The sequence below is a fragment of the Halichoerus grypus genome, chromosome 8 (assembly GCF_964656455.1).
Source record: "Halichoerus grypus chromosome 8, mHalGry1.hap1.1, whole genome shotgun sequence".
In the NCBI taxonomy this organism is placed as follows: domain Eukaryota; kingdom Metazoa; phylum Chordata; class Mammalia; order Carnivora; family Phocidae; genus Halichoerus; species Halichoerus grypus.
Window position 1 is genome coordinate 118,995,338 of NC_135719.1, and position 19,097 is coordinate 119,014,434.

Consider the following 19,097-nt stretch of genomic DNA (forward strand, 5'->3'; position numbering starts at 1 on the left):
CGAAAACGACAGATATCGAGAAAGCGTACTTTTCAGGTCCTCCTTTGATCTACATTCTTCCTTTTTTTCTCGGAGGACCTAGACTCTATGGTCAGTGAGGAAGAGGGACCGCTATTCTCCTGGCGCTTGCGTGATGCGAGGTGGTTCCGCATGCGCGGTGGGGTAGAACCAAGCGCACGCCGAGGAAGATCGGCCGCTGGTGCGGGTGGACTGTCTGGTCTCTGCGATTAAAGAGCTCGGCACGGGATCCCGGCGCGGGATTCAGACACATACCTCAGGTGACTGGTCCCTCAGATCGGTTTCTTCAAGAACTCACTTTAGTTGTGTCCAGTGACTTGGGTGGTCGGGAGAGGGTAGGCCCCGGGCTAACACCCCTCCCTTTCCCGTTCCTGCGCGGGAAGTGTCCGACACCACCCGCCGGCGCCGGGTGGGTCTTCCGTGTTACAGCGGTGTCATGGTACGAGCGGAGGATTCTCGTGAAGCAAAGTGGGCCAAGTGACCGTACAGCCTCTTCGATATGCTGAAAGTGAGGATACTTTGAGATGGGGGCGGCCTCGGGAAAACACTGTGACACCCCCGCCCCAGGACGCTGAGCACTTTGCTCTTTCTGGGCTTGAGAATCCCACCGCCACCAGGTTTTTTTTTTCCTTCCGCCCCACCAAATATACTGCCTCTCAGTGGACACCAGACCAGACACTTGAAGGGACCGTTGGGGTGGGCAGCAGTTTTGACAAGAGCTGGGTTAAAAGGATCAAGAATAGTTTATTTGTCCGATAATTTATTTTTTTCTAATTGGCGTTCATATTACCGTATCGAGTTGCGCATTTTTATAGAATGAGCCATCTCTTGCATCGATACTAAAACATACTGTTGAAGAGTTCACTAGTCTTAGTATCGGTTTTCCGTATTTCAGCACCAATGAGAATAGACTTACACGCTGTGGCCTCACAGTTAAGCATAACTAAAGAGAAAAGGGAATTTGGGGGTTAAATACGTATTCAGCCTGAGGCCCCTATTATTATCCCCCAAACTTAGGCTACTTTATCATTAAGCAAGAAACATTGCTTCTTGGAGAAAAGGTGTAGCAGAGAAGTCTTGGTTTGTCTCCCAGTTGAAGTTACCAAGGAAAAAAACTTGTGATTATGTGTCTTTCAATAGTTCGTGAATTATATAGAGCTTTATTGCCTATTCTGATGCCAAGTGACGGTTAATGATTATCCTAAGATCTCGAAAAGACACACAGTAATATTTGTAGAGATTGGTGCTATTTCAACTACAGTGAAATAGTTTAAAAGCTTATTTGCGTAGCACTCCTATACTAAAAACTAGCATTCAGAGAACCTTATCGGTAAGCATTAGAGCCAAATTAGAATTCTCACAAGTTGTCTCTATCACATAATACACTTAACTTTGGAAAGGAATGTGGACTTCCTGGATCTGTCATGGTTACTTGACCATGCACTGGTTTAAGAAAGAAGTCCTACCTACCATTTGACCACGCAAAATTACTGACAATGCAGGGTATTTGAAATTAGCTTGGAGTTCAGTTAGTATATTTTGAAAGATCTTTTTTACTGAAGAACACATACCATATTGTAGTACTCTGACATACTGAGGCTCTGTGGGTTAAAGGTATTCTGGATTTGATATCGGAAGACTTGGTTTTAGTTCCTGTTCTGGTACTTATTAAGCATTTATCCTTGAGAAAGTCATTTAATATTTCTGTTCTTTGGTTCCGTTTTTTTTAATTTTTTTTTTTTTTAATTTTATTTATTCATTTGAGACCCCGAGATAGAGAGAGCATGAGCAGGGGGAGAGGGAGAAGCAGACTCCCTGCTGAGCCAGGAGCCTGATGTGGGGCTCGATCCCAGGACCCTGGGATCATGACCTGAGCCGAAGGCAGATGCTTAACCATCTGAGCCACCCAGGCGCCCCTCTTGGTTCCCTTTTGATTACTTCACTCTACTCCTTTCATAGTACTTTATATTGTTACTTACTCACTAGTTTGTTTCGCACTCCATACTTAACTTCCTTAGGTAAGAATCTTTCTTAAGTGCGGTAGTGCTTAGTACATAGATACTGCAAAAATAATTGTTTAACAAATTAAGTTACAAAATGGAAATAGTACCTCTTTTGCCTTTTAATGTCATATTTGTATAGCACATTACACTTTCCAAATTTTTACATATATTTTAATCTCATTTGATACACTCCACAAACCTTCGAGGTCCATGACACAGGCTAGAAACTACAGTTTAATGGGAATGCATTTCCCAAGCAACCACAGCTAGTAAATACAAGAGTAAGGGCTGGAACCCATGTCTGGAGCTATTTTGTACTTAATAGTTACTTTCTGTGTTGAATAACATACCTTCAGCTGTGTTCTTTTTGTACCCTGTATAATGTGAAGAGATTGGTACCTCTTAAAGCAGTAGTATTCATAGCTCTCATTAGGATTCTTTTACAGTATTGCCTGTGTTCTTTAATCATCACATTAAGTCTTGCTTCCCCAGAATTAATCAGCTTTACTATTTGAATAAACCTGGTAAGTAAATGTGGTTAGCCCCTGTTAAATCTTTTAAAACTGTTTCACACATTTCTCTGACATTATTTACTTTGATACCCAGTTTGAAACTTCTAGCTCTCAAACTTTAGTGCTTTACATACAGATATTTGACAACAGTTGTCCAAAGGGGGGGTGGGGGAGGCTCTGTTTAAGAATGAAACAACCAGCTCAGCAGTTTCTTGGGTAATTCTGGCCATTGAATGTCTACTTCCCTTTATTTCCTAAATCCCTATTTTGTCAAGGTACAAGAGAAATGCATTTCTGCCATTATTATTAATATGCTGCTTTATTTCTTTTTGTTAAACAGGATAGATTAGTACTAAAAGCTTGCATTAATCTACGGTATATGCTTTAACACTGAGTATGTATATTAATGTTACTTTTTTTAAAAAGATGTTTCTAACTAATATATTTATTGGTAATATTGAGTGAAAATACAGCATGGTGAATAAGAGCACAGACTATGGATCCAAGCTTCAGAGGTTCAGATTCTGACTATCACTTGTTAGCAGTATATGACCGAACAAGTTACTTGGCCTGTGTTTCTATTTCCTCGACGATAAAATGGAGAGAACTAGGGAGAGAGGCAGTGGCCAGATCACGTAGGACCCTGTATGTAGTAGAAAGATGTAAAAGTCAGTGGAAAGCCACTGTGAAGTTATTTGTGGGTGCAGTTAACAGTTCTCAAACAGTACTGCCCCAGAACTCTCGGGTTCTGTAAGCTGGATGTGGATATCCTGTCTTTAAGATCAAGTAATGGCAGCCTTAATTCCCAGTTAATAAGAAAAAAATTGGGGTGCCTGGGTGGCTCAGTCGGTTAAGCATCCAGCCCTCGATTTTTGGCTTACGTCATGATCTCAGCATTGGGAGATGGAACCCCACACCAGACTCTGGCTAGGCGTGGAGCCTGCTTAAGATTCCCTCTCCCTCTGCCCTACTTGCTCGTTGTCCTTCTCTCTCTCAAAAAATAAATGAATTTTCGCACATTTTTCATAGGTGTTTAGGTCCTGTTACTGCCTATTTTCTGAACCTTGACAATAGTAAATTAAGGTTAGTAGAAAAACATGAAAGTCATCAGCTGTGATTAGTTTTACAGCTTTCTTTTAAAAATACACTTCTGTGCATGGTATGATTTCAGTCTTGTGGATCATAAAAGGAGTGCTGAAAGTAGGTTGGTTAGATCAAAGAGAATAGTTTTTAAGAGACTCTTGAACTTTATAGTAATGGAGTTCTATAAAGCTATTCTCAAGATTGGGTATATCTGTTCAATAAACGAATTTATTTAGTTGTATTTAATTATATTTAATATTTTTGTGATTAGTAAATTTTTAGGTTTTGTCTTAACATACGATACTGTAATTTTGGCTAAAAGGATAGGGTATATTACTTGATACATGATTAGGACTATGGTTTAAGTAGATGGAAGAGTCTTCCCTTTATATAGTGGGTGGTAGTATATAGTCTTAGCTGACTTAGAGAACTGAGTAGCTTTAGTTTTGCTGATAGGTTTATAGTAGTAGTGATGCTTACCATCATTTGTTATTTCTTAAAGTGGTTGTATTAAAATAGTATTTTACTCTTGAGGTGTACTTTTAATCCTTAGGTCTCAAAGTACTTTATAGATGGTCATTATTTTTTATGATTCCTCTAAAACCAAGGTCAGAGAATCACCCAAGCCTTATAAAAATGTGGAGCAAAGTAACAAAGCTTGATTCCCAAACATCCATCTGTTTTCTGGTACCATTTAAGAAGTTTAAAGAGATAAGACTAATCACTTCTTCCAGTGGCAAGATGTGGAAAATTGATTGACATTTCTTTATTTTGACCTTAATACTCATTTGATTCTTTTGTTTAAAATGCAGAATGCCGGGTCTAAGTTGTAGATTTTATCAACACAAATTTCCTGAGGTGGAAGATGTAGTGATGGTGAATGTAAGGTCCATTGCTGAAATGGGGGCTTATGTCAGCTTGCTGGAATACAACAATATTGAAGGCATGATTCTTCTTAGTGAGTTGTCCAGAAGGCGTATCCGTTCTATAAACAAACTCATCAGAATTGGCAGGAATGAGTGTGTGGTTGTCATTAGAGTGGACAAAGAAAAAGGTAAGTGATAAAAATATCTAAAATAAAATTTCAGATTTAAAATGGTTTATTTAAAATTTTATTTTTGTAAATTGCTGACTGTTGTAAAAACAAAACAAAAACATCTCCTTTTATACTTAAACTTTTTTTACATACAAAGTTGTTAGATAAGAATGCCAGTTACCCATCTAGGCAAGACCTCTTGTTAGTAGTGGTTTAATTAGCACATCCCAGGGCTAGTTTGTGTCAAATAACTTGACTTTTATTCCCAGAGGTTACCAGAAATTGATAGTTGACTCATTGTGGCTAAACTCAGAAGAGACAGATAAGTAAACTAGAGTATTAGTTCATATATTTGTTAAGATGCTTTTTTATTCAGGGGCGCCTGGGTGGCTCAGTCGGTTAAGTGTCTGACTCTTGATCTCAGCTCAGGTCTTGTTCTCACAGTTGTGAATTCAAACCCCACGTTGCGCTCCATGTTAGGCGTGGAGCCCTACTTTAAAAAAAAAAAAAGATACTTTTTTCTTGATTTAAAGCTAAATTTGTAATCAGATTATTGGAGGAACATGGAAATGGGGCAAAGGTAAATGGACTTTAGGAATATTTTATATAGGTTCTGAAAAAGGAATATACTGCAGACACACACCCAAGACCCAGTATTCTGTATCTCTTTGATTATTAGAATGTTTGTGTTCTCTGAATGTTCATTCACAGTGTTCAGAATTGCTAAACATTTGAGGAAACAGGAAAATATGACCCATACAGAAGAGAAAAAGGAACCAATGGAGATTGACCTAGAGGTGACCTTAATATTGGAGTTAGCAGATAAGAATTTTAAAGCAGACGTTGCAACTGCTGAAGGATATTAGGAAAATAAGCTTGTAATGAATGACCAAATGAAATCTCAGTAAAGACATTAGAAACTCTCATAAAGAACTAAATATAAATTCTAAAATTGAAAGTATAATATCGAAAAAACTCACCAAATGGGCTAACAGCAGGGTAAAGATGGCAGAAGTCTCAAGTCAGACTTGCAGGTAGTTCATTTAAAAGAACCAGTGTGAAGAACAGAGCAAGGAAAAAGCAACCTGTCGAATATTAAAAGCTCTATTCCAAGAGAAGAGAGAGAAAGGGCAGAACATATATTTGAGGAAATTCTGACCAGTTTCCCATATTTGCCGAAAAAACAAATGTACAAACTGGAGAAGCTTGGCAAACCTCAAGCAGGATAAATACTGATAAGACCACATCTAGGCACATTAAACTGTTGAAAAACAGAGATCGAGAAAATCTTGAAGATAGAGGAAAATGATTCATGATTTACAGGGGAACAGTAATATAAATTACTGTTAGTATGGTATTCTTACTGAAAATAATGGCTGAGCATTGAATGACATCTTTAAAGCACTGAAAGAGAAAAATTGTCAGCCCAGAATTCTAGAATATTTAAAGAAAATATTCAACAATGAAAATCAGAAATGAAGACATTTTCAGGTAAATAGAAACTAAGAGGATTTATTACTTAATCTGCATTATAAGAAATGGTAAAGGAAATTATGCAGGCCCATGAGGTGTGATGCCTGACATGGGAAATATGTAAGTAAATGTAAAAGATCACTTTTCCCTCTTAAATTCTTTAAAATACATTTAAGTGCTTGTCTCATTTTGTACCCATGGGATTTTAATTTATGGAGGTGATGGACAGCATGGTTAGGCCAATGCCATGGCCACACCATGCCAGTGCAGGGCCACCAGGAGGAGGAAGCACCAGTTTTGGTCAGGAAGCAGAAGGAGCATCAAGAATATAGAAAATACATAGAGCACAACTGACCCTTTGATGAGTGGATGCCAAAAAGACAAGTACGAATCCTTTGACTAGCTTTCATTTGGGTAATTGGAAGTATTAGTTCCTTTCACTGAAGTGATAGAAAATATACAATTACATGATGATACAAATGCATGTCTGAAAACAAAAATCTCTAATCTTATGCAGTATTTTATTGATAGGATTTTAGTGGGGAATAAGTATAGGTATGCCAACTAAACAATCTGGTGTAAAAATTTATCACAGTGGTAAACTAGCACCTGGGCAGAGATGATTTTTTTTTTCCCCAAAATTTTTTCATACAGGATATATTGATTTGTCAAAAAGAAGAGTTTCTCCAGAGGAAGCAATCAAATGTGAAGATAAATTCACCAAATCCAAAACTGTAAGTCTGATTTTTGAGTGAAATTAGTCCACTATTTAATATGTTTAATAAATAATCAGCATGTAATATTCTTGGCAGAAAATGAAAACCTGGATTTTCTCTACCTGTATTTCCATTTACAATTAGGAGTTACATAGGATAATTCGAAGACTTAATTTCAAAAGAGTTACGACTGCAGTGTTTTTACCTTATGGTGGTACTACCTTAAGGCATTGCTTATCGTCTAATATTCTAAAATGAGTATACTGCATTAGTGTTTCTAAGTTATTTTAGGTTAAATTAACTATGGGTGATTTCAGTTGGTTTGACTTCTCATAACATGTAGTTCTTGACTTTAAACCCCATTCTGGGATAAGAGTCACAGAGACAATCAGCTGTTGTATGTTAAGAATAAGCAAGGTTTGGGCGCCTGGGTGGCTCAGTTGGTTAAGCGACTGCCTTCGGCTCAGGTCATGATCCTGGAGTCCCAGGATCGAGTCCCGCATCGGGCTCCCTGCTCAGCAGGGAGTCTGCTTCTCCCTCTGACCCTCCCCCCTCTCATATGCTCTCTCTCTATCATTCTCTCTCTCTCAATAAGTAAATAAAAATCTTGAAAAAAAAAAAAAAAGAATAAGCAAGGTTTTGTAAAATGTGAATCCAGGAAAGCAAGGCAGGGGCCTGTTAGTAGTTTTTTTCCCCCCTAGTTTAAGTCCATTCTGTTTCACTTTCTTATTTTGGCTGTAATCTCCTACTTCTGTACAATAAGTATTAATGAAGCAAGAACAACTGTTTTTTCATTCTTTATGTTCTGTCTATAGTTTTTTCTTCTCTGGTTCTATTTAGATTATCTTTCATTCTCTAGATTCTTAGTTCTTAATGGCATTGTTTCCATTGTGTTTTTCTTTATTTTTTGTTCTTTTCTCTCATGTGTGTTTCTGTCCTCAGGATAAAAATGCCAAGAAAACAGTGTTTAAATGAAGAGAAGATTTTTGAAATCTTGCTTAATTAACCCCAGTAAATAAGAGAATAAAAATCTAAAAGCCAAAAGGCCATTACCCAAATCTTCCCCTTTGTTTTACTGATGTGTTTACTATTACTGCAGTGTGACTTACACATTAGGAAACACTATTAGTGAAATCCCATCTTCATAAACCGAGGACCTTGCCACTCAGAATGTAGTCTCTGGACCAACAGCATTGACATCACCGACTGCTTAATGCAGGATCCTCAAGTTCCACCAAGTTTGAGAAGCTCTGCTCTAGGAAACTTCAACTTTGTTTTGTCCCCTTAGGATATTGTAAAATGAGTATGTTAGTAGATCTTATCAGGACGATAAGGTGATAGAATGAAATAACCAATGTTAGTACATTTCCTCACTCAACTTTCACGTGTAACGTGAAAAACCTCTTCTCTTATATCCTTTCTCTTCTTTAAGCCCTTTTATTTTTAGGAAATTAGAAAAAGAGTTTGACAGCAGTGAGTAGGAGATAGGTGCATTGAAGGATAACTGCTAAATGATAAAAGAGCAAAAGAAATACTAAAATCTCAATCCTGTTCCATGCTGTCATACGGAGTAATAGTAATAGCTTACACTTGTATAACAAGTTTTGTGTAATATACAAATTCTATATATTTGTATAATGTTTTCCAGTTATAATTTGGATAGATTTGATCTCTCTGCGGTAAAAAGGAGAGATACTGGTATTTCCCTTTTCTAGAAGAGGAAACAAATTTAGAGAGGTTAATTGGTTCCTAAGTGAACTTGATCTGGGTCTTAGGACACTAAGTTTTGTGCTGTTTCTACTTGTTATACACCCACTTGAGTTAAGTATTATAGGAAAGAGAATATTTCTCTATGAAAAAAGAACTTGCTGTATGTTAACCCTTTGTTGTTGAGGAATTACTGTAGTGTAACCAAACGTTTGTTTTATATGCTGTCTACTGAAATGTAAAAATACCTTTTCTTTTTTTTTTTTTTTAAGATCTCTTATCTTTGAATTGTTGAACTCTTCATTTTGTTTCTAGGTTTACAGCATTCTTCGTCATGTTGCTGAGGTGTTAGAGTACACCAAGGATGAGCAACTGGAGAGCCTGTTCCAGAGGACTGCCTGGGTCTTTGATGACAAATACAAGAGACCTGGATACGGTGCCTATGATGCATTTAAGCATGCAGTCTCGTAAGAACACCTTCTTGGCTCTGATTCTACCTTGATAACACAGCTGATGGGTCTAGCACACAAGTTGAGAGCCTGACATGTAATAATAGCACAACACCCACATAATAAGTCCTTGCCAAATTTAGATTAAAGTATTTCCATGTAAAAGGCCCATAATGCGGGCCAGTCCTATGTAGCCAAGCATATATAATTGTGTTCACCTTAGTTTTCGTAAACCGTATGGTTTCGTCTCACATTTTCCGCTCCTGGTCAATGTAGATGTCTCATCTACAACTGTACCTTGTTTTCTTTACCTCAGTTCCTTACACCTGCAGCCCATGCCACTTTAGCCAGTTTCCATATGGCCTCGCCCTGGGTCTTATCACCAGAATTTGGTGTGCTTCCAAAACCTTTAATTCATACATTCTATTCTTTTACCACAGACAGCCTCCTGTCCTTCCAGCTCCCCCATAGTTAGTCCTACTCTGTGTCTTCTTAATTCTTATGCCAGACTATAATTCCAAACCTTTTTCTTCCTCCATGTCTTTTTACCCTTTCCTGCCTTCTCTTTCTTACTCAGCATAGACATACCATGGTACATCATTTCAACAACTTCTTGCCAATATCATGAGCTTTTGCCCTGTTTTTCCATCTGTTACATCCAGCCTTGGATCGATGTTCCTGCCTTCTCTGCACTTGTAGAATGCTGGGTGCTGCTAGGAAAAACCACAGTCTTGCAGGTTGGTGCCACTGCATTTTCATCATGGTCTCCAACCTCAGCTGCGCCTTCACTGCTTCCTCACATTCTCTCTGCTCTTTGTCAATTCTTCCTCCCATTCGTAGAGTGGCTATTTTAGAGCTTTTAAACACTCTGTCAGATACCCACTCCCCCCTTCCCTCACTCTCAACTGGTATGCCTACTACCTGTTTTATAAAGAGAATAGAAACCATTGCCCAGGATCTCCTCTACTCCTTCCACTGTCTCAGCAACCTTCTCTCCCATCCGTCATTACCTCCTGCGCTCCTGTCACGCTGAATTCGTATCCTTCCTGCTCTCAAACTAATCATACCACCTGTGCGCAGCTACTGCTCAGGGATCGTTTTATCTGTTATTCCCTCTTTTGTGTCTTCAGCCTTTCTCTTTGTTGTTTTTGCTCCATTGGCATAAAAATACACTCTAATCTCCCATTTATACTAAAAGCAAACTTTACCTCCCCTCTACTTTCTCCTGCAGCAAGCACTGTATCCTCTCTCTTTAAAATAGCTGGACCCCTTTGGTTCTCTGTACTTAAGTCTCTCTCCTTCTGCACATCCTACTCTTGCCCAAGTGTTAACGCTCCACAAGCAGCCTCTCCATTACACTGAGGTTACTTTCCAACCTTTGTGCTGCCGAAGGGTATTGGTCCCCTCAGCTCTCAGAATGGCCGAGTGGACCTGGGACCGATAGAGCCTCCAGCAGGCCGGCTCATCTGGGGTCCAAATGCTTTCCAGCTCCCCCCCTCCCCCACCATGTGACTTTTTTTTCATACCACATTTTGGGAAAGGTAAGAATAATAATAATTACAACAGCAAACATTTATAGATTTCTCACAGCAACACATGGCATAAGTGCTGTTATTATCCATGTCTCAGAGATGAGAAAATTGAGGCAGAGATTAAATAATTTGTCCATGTGCACAGAGCTAGCAAATGGAAGAGTCCCGATTCAGACCTAGACACTGGCTCCCATCTGGAGTTTATGCTGCTAACCATTAAGCACTGCTTTATATTTCCGTCCTCCCTGACTTCAGTCCTGCACGCCTTTCATCCCTCGGCGTGCTGTCATCGTCCAGCTGTCCTTCACTTCACCTCCAGCTCCCCCTCCATGACCGCTCAGCAGTGGCATACATCTTTTCCCTTTTCCTTAACGTTCTTTGCTTCATCAGCCATGTAGTGACTGTCCACGTTTAACTAATGATAATTCTGTGCCACATGTTCTTTAAGAAAAAGTTTTTGAGATAGGTGGAAACAATGTTTTATCCCTCCCAACCCATTCCACTCACTCATCAGTAGGAACTACTATTCTATCATTAGTATTCACCATTATTATTTACATTTCTGTGGCTTTATTACATATACGTATCTATGAAGTACGTATAGAATCATTTTTGTATTTTAAAAATTTCCTTAGCTTATTTAAACTTTAAAAAAAAGGAATTTATTCTGTTGTCGTAGTTTTCTGTACCTTACAGTTTTATTTATAAGGCTGTTAATAGGATTCTCCAAAGTGATAGATGTGTACCTACTTCATACTAATTTCTGTGTAGTACTTCATTGTAAGAATATGCTTTATTTGTTTCTCTATTAAGAGATATTAGGTCATCCTCCCCCCTTTTTTTCCCATTTTTTTAAACCATGCTATTATGAATATCCATGTACATGTCTCCATGTACATTTGGGAGTTTCTAAGGTATATACATAGCAGTAGAGTTGTTGGGTCATAGGATTGATTATATGCATCTTTAAATTTACTCAGTTTTGCCAAAATACTCTCCAGATTGGTTCTACAATTTATATTTCCAATAGCAGTTGTATGAGCATTCCTGTTTCTCTTCATCCTCACCAACGTTTGGTATATATCTCAGATTATTTTCCCTTTTGCCAAACTGATGGGTGTATAATAGTACTTTGTTTTTTGTTTGCATTTTACTGGTTGTTGTTGAAGTTAACAGCTTTTCATATGTTTACTATTTCTTCTGTGAAACATCTGTTCATCTCTTTTGCTCATTTTCTGGTGGTTTGTCTTCTTGTTATATTTTGTAAGCAGTATTAGCCGAATGAAAGTTCCCTCCACCCAGATTCTTTCACCTTTCATTCTCTAACCCCTGCTTTTTTAGGCCTGATGTGCCATTTCTGTTTTAATACTTTACAACTTTCTTAAAACAGTTCTACCTTTGCTTTTTAAAGTCCTACCATTTTTTTAGTCATTATTTCAATTTTTTCATTTGTTCATGTTCCATAAACAGTGGTGACTAAGAGGTGACCCTGTTCCCTGTCTCCTGGCACTCAGAAGGGCCAGATGAAATGCCCCTTCAGTCTGTGCAGCCCTTCCTGAGCCCATAACTGAAAGTAATACCTTACTCCCCCGACTTCCAAGGATGTACTTTTATTTTAAAATTGCTTGTATGTTTTTGTCCTTTTCAAGCTCCTTGAGGCAGGGACTGCTAATTACGTGGAAATGTTTAATTATAGTGGGATGTCCAGTATATTAGGAGACATTTTTAAGTTCCTTGCTTTAGCCAGATCCCTAAAATTTTTTTTCAAATAATCAGCTGGGGGTTTTCTTTTTGTCATAGTAGTGCTAAGTGCTTTACTTGCATGATCTCATTTAATACCACAACCAGTGAGATGTACAGTTTTCATTCTAATTTTACAATTTGGAAACTAAGGTCTGGAAAGGTCCCAAAACACATAGTTAATGAAGTGTAAAGCTAAGATTTGAACTCAATTCTGACACTAAAGCCTGTGCTCTTAAACATCATTCTGTGGTATTGTGTTTGGTATCACAGTTATCTGTACAGTAACCTTGGCCTTTGTTGTTTTTGTGTCTGTGTGTGTTTTGTTTTGCTTTAATTAGAGACCCATCTATTTTGGATAGTTTAGATCTGAATGAAGATGAACGGGGAGTACTTATTAACAATATTAATAGGCGTTTGACACCACAAGCTGTCAAAATTCGAGCAGGTAAGTGATTTTTTTAAATAATGTTTAAAATATTTTGCATGAACCAAAAAGCTGTTAAATAATGAGCGTTACCAAAGAATATGTTGCTACATCAGCATCTGCACGTTTTTCTATTTCTTATAACAAGAAAAGCTTAAATTATTTTTGCTTCTACTGAACCATCATAAAATGTATATATTGACACAAGTGAAAACTGTCATATATGCATTCAGTTAACCTTAAGTTAGTCCTTTTTTTTCTTCTTTTTTTTTTTTTTTTTAAAGATTGTATTTATTTGAGAGGGAGAAGCAGACTCTCCACGGAGCAGAGAGCCTAACACAGGGCTCGATCCCAGGACCCTGAGATCATGACCTGAGCCGAAGGCAGACTCTTAACTGACTGAGCCACCCAGGCGCTCCAGCCCTTTTTTTTTTTTTTTTTTAGGGGGTGGTATTTTGTTTTAGTAAATACTTTAAAATATTTTAAAAGTAGAGTATTGTCCTTTTATGCTTCCCTGGATTAACCACTGTTAATATAGTTTGGAGTATGTTCTTTCAAACATTTTTCTTACACACATATACTGTATAGGAATATATGCTGTTTACATTCAGACATAAATTGCTTTTATAAAGATTGGATCATACTATGCAAAATTTTCCTCAACTAGCTTTTTCCACTTGGTTTGTCATGGCAGCCCTTCCATTCAGAACATGGGACGTTTTCCTCAATCTCTTTAATGGCAAGGTACAATATTTCATAGAATAATAAACCAGTTGTCTCTTGGTGAACATTTCGGTTTTACCATGTTTTTCACTATTACAAAAAACACTACAAATTAGCAGCCTTATAACATAGACACTTACCCAGTTGTATAAGTGTTCTGTCAGGCAGGCTCCTAAAAGTGGAACCACTGGGCAGAGGGTGTGCAATTTCTAAACCATTCTAAACAATTTGCAGTGATTATTTCACTCGGTCTTTATCACACTCCTCTCCACTTTACAAATAAGGAACTGAGGCATGGAGAGATTGGAATCACCATATTAATCCAAGCATAGCCAGAAATCAAGGTGTTTGTTGAATTTCTATTTTTTATCATTTTGTCATTCAGGGGCTCAATGTGGAAGAGAAGATATATTTTCACTGCCTACTCAGATAATTTATAATTAAGAAAGTTAATAGTTGGGGTAGATTTCTAATTGTGAAAGGGTGATAAAAACTTTTATAAGTATTTGAATCCTAGTGTGTCTGCCATATCTCTGATTTCTTTTAAACCTTTAAATACTTTTTTGCATTTTTTGGTACAAGTTTTTGAATTTCTGTAATTTTAGATATTGAAGTGGCTTGTTACGGTTATGAAGGCATTGATGCCGTAAAAGAAGCCCTGAGAGCAGGTTTGAATTGTTCTACAGAAACCATGCCCATCAAGGTGAGTAGTCCGTTTTCTCTCTCCCTGCTAAAATACCAACCTAAACCAAATCAGATTCTTTTTATGATCGTATTTCATAACAAGTGTTAAGGAGAAATGGTTCTCGGTGATGTTGTCTAAGGGATGCTACTGCTAGTGTCACAGTGGATAAAGATTTTGATTCGTATTTAGTGCCAAAGGGCCAGCTGTGCGAAACTTAAAGAGTTCCTGAGTCCATAATGCTCCTAGGACCTTGAAAAGGGTAACATATTCTCTCGTATTCACACACATCTTTTAGGAGTTTGGTCTGAATCTTTTAAGCAATAAAATTAACCAGATGGTTGTTATTCACAATCTCAGATTTTCTTCCATCAGTTTAGTTTAAAACCAAGTAAGAATTTTTGTTTTCGAGACAAATTATCCATTCTGATGATGGCTACAGTTAGTTTACCTACCAAAGACACCTGAAAGTCATAATTCAACATATTTGGTATTGCAGTAGACTGTTTATACTGGATTATATCACTTTTATCAATTCGCTTTTGCTAACAGACCACCCCCAAATTGTTGACTTACAGGATTGGAAATTAAGTTTTGGGGTGATTTGTTAAGGCAGCAGAAAGGAAGAGTTCTTAAACATCCTAATAGTTTTGTGTTGTATAGGTATGTTCATAATTGAATATTTGTCTTCTTCCTTAGATTAATCTAATAGCTCCTCCTCGGTATGTGATGACTACAACAACCCTGGAGAGAACAGAAGGCCTCTCTGTTCTCAATCAAGCTATGGCTGTTATTAAAGAAAAGATTGAGGAAAAGAGGGGTGTCTTCAATGTTCAAATGGAGGTAAGATCTATAGTGATTCTGCCTTTTTCTTAAAATATGTAAGAAATTTAGGGGCGCCTGCCTGGCTTAGTCGGTAGGAGCATGCAACTCTTGATCTCAGGGTTGTGAGTTCAAACCCCATGTTGGGGTTAGAGATTACGATCGATCGATCAATAGATAGATATAGATATTTAAGTCATCTAAATGATTTGCATTCTAAAATCCTTAATTACGGCTTTTCAAAACATGAGATACATGTAGGATTATAACACTGCTAAGCCTAAAACAATCATTGACTCAGAGGGTTCTAAAAGGGCTTTTTATGAGTAAATGAGAACTGTCGTGTGATGGTTATTCATGACTGAGGTCACTGATGGTGTTAGGTTTATGCCCCCGCCAAAGGAAAAAATTAGGCAACAAAAATGAGTGATTGATTATTGTCAGAATTTAATATGGAAGGCTTAAAATATGATCTGAGGATTAGAAACAGCATTAGTGTATTTTCCTCATCTCAACAAATATGAAACCTATTTAGAAAGAAACTAATTTATTTTGAATCCAGAAGATGCATTTTTACAAGACATCTTTTTGGGTTTTAAAGATACAGCCACTGAGATTATTTTCATATTTTTTTCAGTTTTGGCTTATAGAGATAACAGGAATATTCTGTTTTACTACACACATATTTCTTTTTCCTAGATTGTGTTACTCTCATCCATTTCTCCCAATATTTATCTAATGGAATTTATTAATGATGTAGTAGCACTCAAAAATGAACAGATAGAGCAGAGTTGTTAGGACAGGTGGTTCTTTAAAAAGAGTTAAACTAGGCAGTAATAGTGTTGAAGTGGAATTTGCATACTGTTGAACTATCTCACTTTGAAATGATGCCTCTGCTTCCGCAGCCTAAAGTGGTCACAGATACAGATGAGACCGAACTTGCAAGGCAGCTTGAGAGGCTTGAAAGAGAGAATGCAGAAGTGGATGGAGATGATGATGCAGAAGAAATGGAAGCCAAAGCCGAAGATTAACTTTGTGGGAAACAGTCCAGTTTAAGGAACACAAAGCAGCCCTTCCTGGCTGTAAACCCTAGACTTGAAAGTTTTCCAGTATTGAAAACTTCAAAGCTGAATATTTTCTATTTCCAAGTATTTAAATGTTCCAACAGACCAAAACGTGACATGCCCTCCTTAAAGTCAGCTGTTTTCACACAAGAGCTCCACCATTCAGCAGTTTTTAAGGGAGTGGGCCTAACTTCACTAGAGACAAATCTTTAAGAACAGTCATAAAATTGGGCTTGTGGTTTCCATTTCTGATGTCTCCAGATTGGCACCCCTTTGTAGTTCAGTGCCTCCCTGAGATTTACCAGGGGCACCCAAAGCAAATAGCCTCAACCTTTCTATATAAAATGTATCAAGCAAACATTAAATAAATTTCTGGGATATTTAACTATAGGCTTCTTCCTTCTTGTCACCAGTTAAAAGCATTATGATTACTAAGACCCTAATTCTATTACTTTCATTTTAGTCTAGATGTAGAAATATAGGGGCAGGTGACCAAAAGATCTATATAGCGGATCCTTTCAAAAGGAGGGTGTAGAGAAAATAATTTTAACCACAGTTAAAGTTGACTCTTAGGGGAAAAAAGCCTTAAAATGCGAATTTTAAAATTACATAGGATGTGTGCCTTTTACCAATATATGGTAAATATTGAACAGTATATGGTATGAGAACAATATATGGTATGAGGGAGAATTTATCACACTGGCCCTTGTTGGTGTACTAAGCTGCTTTCCCTGAGTTTGTAATTCAGGGTGGTAAAGTTTTTTGTTTTCTTTTGTTTTTAAAGATGCTGCTGCTTTAGTTATTTAGAGTGTCGTTGCCCAACTTTTGATTTTTTTTTCCCCCATTAACGTATTCACTAGGTGCCACCTAGAGCTTCAGCTCTTTATAACGAATAGGGATCTGATTAAACACAATTGAAATAATTTTTTGACATTTCCATCATTTTTGTGTTTAAGAGCTAATTGTTTAAAAGGTATATGAATCTAAAGGTAAATAAATAATAAAAGTAAATAGATTTCATAGATAACACATGGTTTGAAGTTACAGCTATGTTAGCCAGGGTGTAGAAAGTGTTGAGTTACTTTGGTCTTTTTCATAGATTTAATCTCTTAGGATACTTGAGGTACTAGATTTATTTTATTAATTATTCCTAAGAATAGCTATTTAAATACTTAAAAGATTAAACCTAACCCACCTTGATTGAGTACTAGACTTAATTCAGTATTAAAGGGACTGGAAAATAGAAGTGTGTTGGTGAGACAGTTTATGCCATATTTGGTTTGCCCCTGTTTAAGCAGCCTCTACTAGCTTTTTAAATCCACAAGTATAACCTCATGTGACTATTGCCGCGAGGTAGCCATGATTGCTAGTACATGCCATACTGGGAATATTTAGACGAGGATCTAGGTGTACTCAAAATTGGCACATGATTCTCATTTTGGTCTTTATGAGGAGTCAGAAAACAAGTCTATAAAGCTTGTGGCATCAAGAATGTCCTCAATATATAACAGTGGCTCCTTAAATGTTTGTTGTAGGCAGGGGAATTGAATTGAACTTCCACTTTGTTTCCTGAATTTTTTACACTTGAAGGCATAATCGTTGAGAAATACTGGTGACCTCCATGGTGAGTGATTTTTATCCCATGCAAGCCTTTTGCTCAGTTCCACAACAGTTTTGCAAAATTTATGACCCTTCCCAGAGAAAAGATTAATACCTCACTGACACCATGAAGGAGAGACCTAATTAAACTTAAAGCATACATACCTGCTGACCTAAAAATACCACTTTCAAATATGAGGACAGGCTACACACCCAGCTCCAAGTAACCTGAGGAACAGATGGACAAAGACAACTGACCAGTTTATCCAAATCTCGGATCACCATATGAAGACTTTTCATTAAAAATTGACAATTTCATCTCCCCATTCTGCCTGTGCGTTAAAGCGGTTATCAACTCATACAGCTGAAAATCAGCAATAGTTCGGGTCTCGTTTAATCGTAACTGAAAGTCAAAAGTAGCTGAGAAAAAAATGGGAACATTTTCATTTGCTGTGTTTTATAGCAAAACAAGACAACCAGTATGTACATGGATAATACTCAGTGAGAACCTACAGAGACACGCTAGGCATTGCAGTTATTACTCAGCTGCCATCCTTTCAAACACTCTTGACCTAGTACTTTTGTGTGAAGAATCATTAAATTAAAATGGTTTGGGATTTTTTAAAAATCCAAGTACTAGTACTTTGGCAAGAGTTGCCTCAAGGTGATGGCCATCTACTTTTTCAACACACAAAAGATTCTGATAGCCCTATACAGAACAGGGTGCAGTTGTGCCAATTTGGGAGTCAAGCCATCACACCAAATGCAGTTTAATTTAGATAAACACCTGTTGATATTCAAAGAGCAATAAAGAAATAATTCCAGGGACATTAGACCTTGGTGAAATGCCAAATGGAAAATGGTGCTTTAAAAGGCAGTCTCTTACAATGTAAGGAATAAAATAAAACCTCATTAGCTTGGAATTCCTGATCATGCAGGTCAGGTATTCTAGACAAGATTAAGAGGAGACAGTTCACACTATTTAAAAGGAAAATTTTTTCCTTAAGCACTTTGGAAGTATCTACTCCCCATAAATGTAAGTTACATATCTATTCATTAAAGGAAGTCTAAGCACTTGTACTTGGCAAGAATGCTGGCAGTAGCTTGTGCCAGATTACTGTATAAACTTGAAAGTAATAAAAATGTTTTTAAAGATATTGTATGATACAGACTTTTCACTACTTCAGATTAACCTCCCAACTGGTGAAGCTTCTTGGTACCTATATGTCTCAGTTAATGTTCACTTTAAAACCAAAATTTCATTCCTTAATTATTTTACCATTTACATCTTTCTCTGTCCTTCAGCAGCTCCTGCTGTGTGTCTCTTTCTGAATTGCCATTTTTCATAGAAATGCTGTAGTTTTACTCTTTGTTGTATGTGTGACTAATCTCCAACTGAGTCCATGATTTCTGTAGTGTATACTTAAATGCAGGCTTATTTTTCAAAGCAAAACAATGTTTACAATTTTGCCACTATCCCCATTTTAAGATGAAGCATGTCTTAGTGACAG

General features: G+C 37.4%; 1 protein-coding gene across 2 annotated transcripts; it reads left to right on the forward strand.

Moving 5' to 3' along the window:
* The first annotated feature begins 94 nt into the window (after positions 1-94).
* Positions 95-16,372, forward strand: EIF2S1 (eukaryotic translation initiation factor 2 subunit alpha). Of its 2 annotated transcripts, none has more exons than XM_036071153.2 (8): positions 95-278; positions 4,429-4,670; positions 6,780-6,859; positions 8,864-9,015; positions 12,611-12,717; positions 14,025-14,122; positions 14,801-14,944; positions 15,829-16,372. In XM_036071153.2, the coding sequence occupies exons 2-8, from the start codon at positions 4,430-4,432 to the stop codon at positions 15,952-15,954; spliced, it is 948 nt and encodes a 315-aa protein (XP_035927046.1). In that variant the 5' UTR covers positions 95-278; position 4,429; the 3' UTR covers positions 15,955-16,372. The 2 variants fall into 2 exon arrangements, with proteins under 2 accessions (XP_035927046.1, XP_035927047.1); XM_036071154.2 differs by lacking the exon at positions 95-278 and adding an exon at positions 382-526.
* The last annotated feature ends 2,725 nt before the right edge of the window (positions 16,373-19,097 follow it).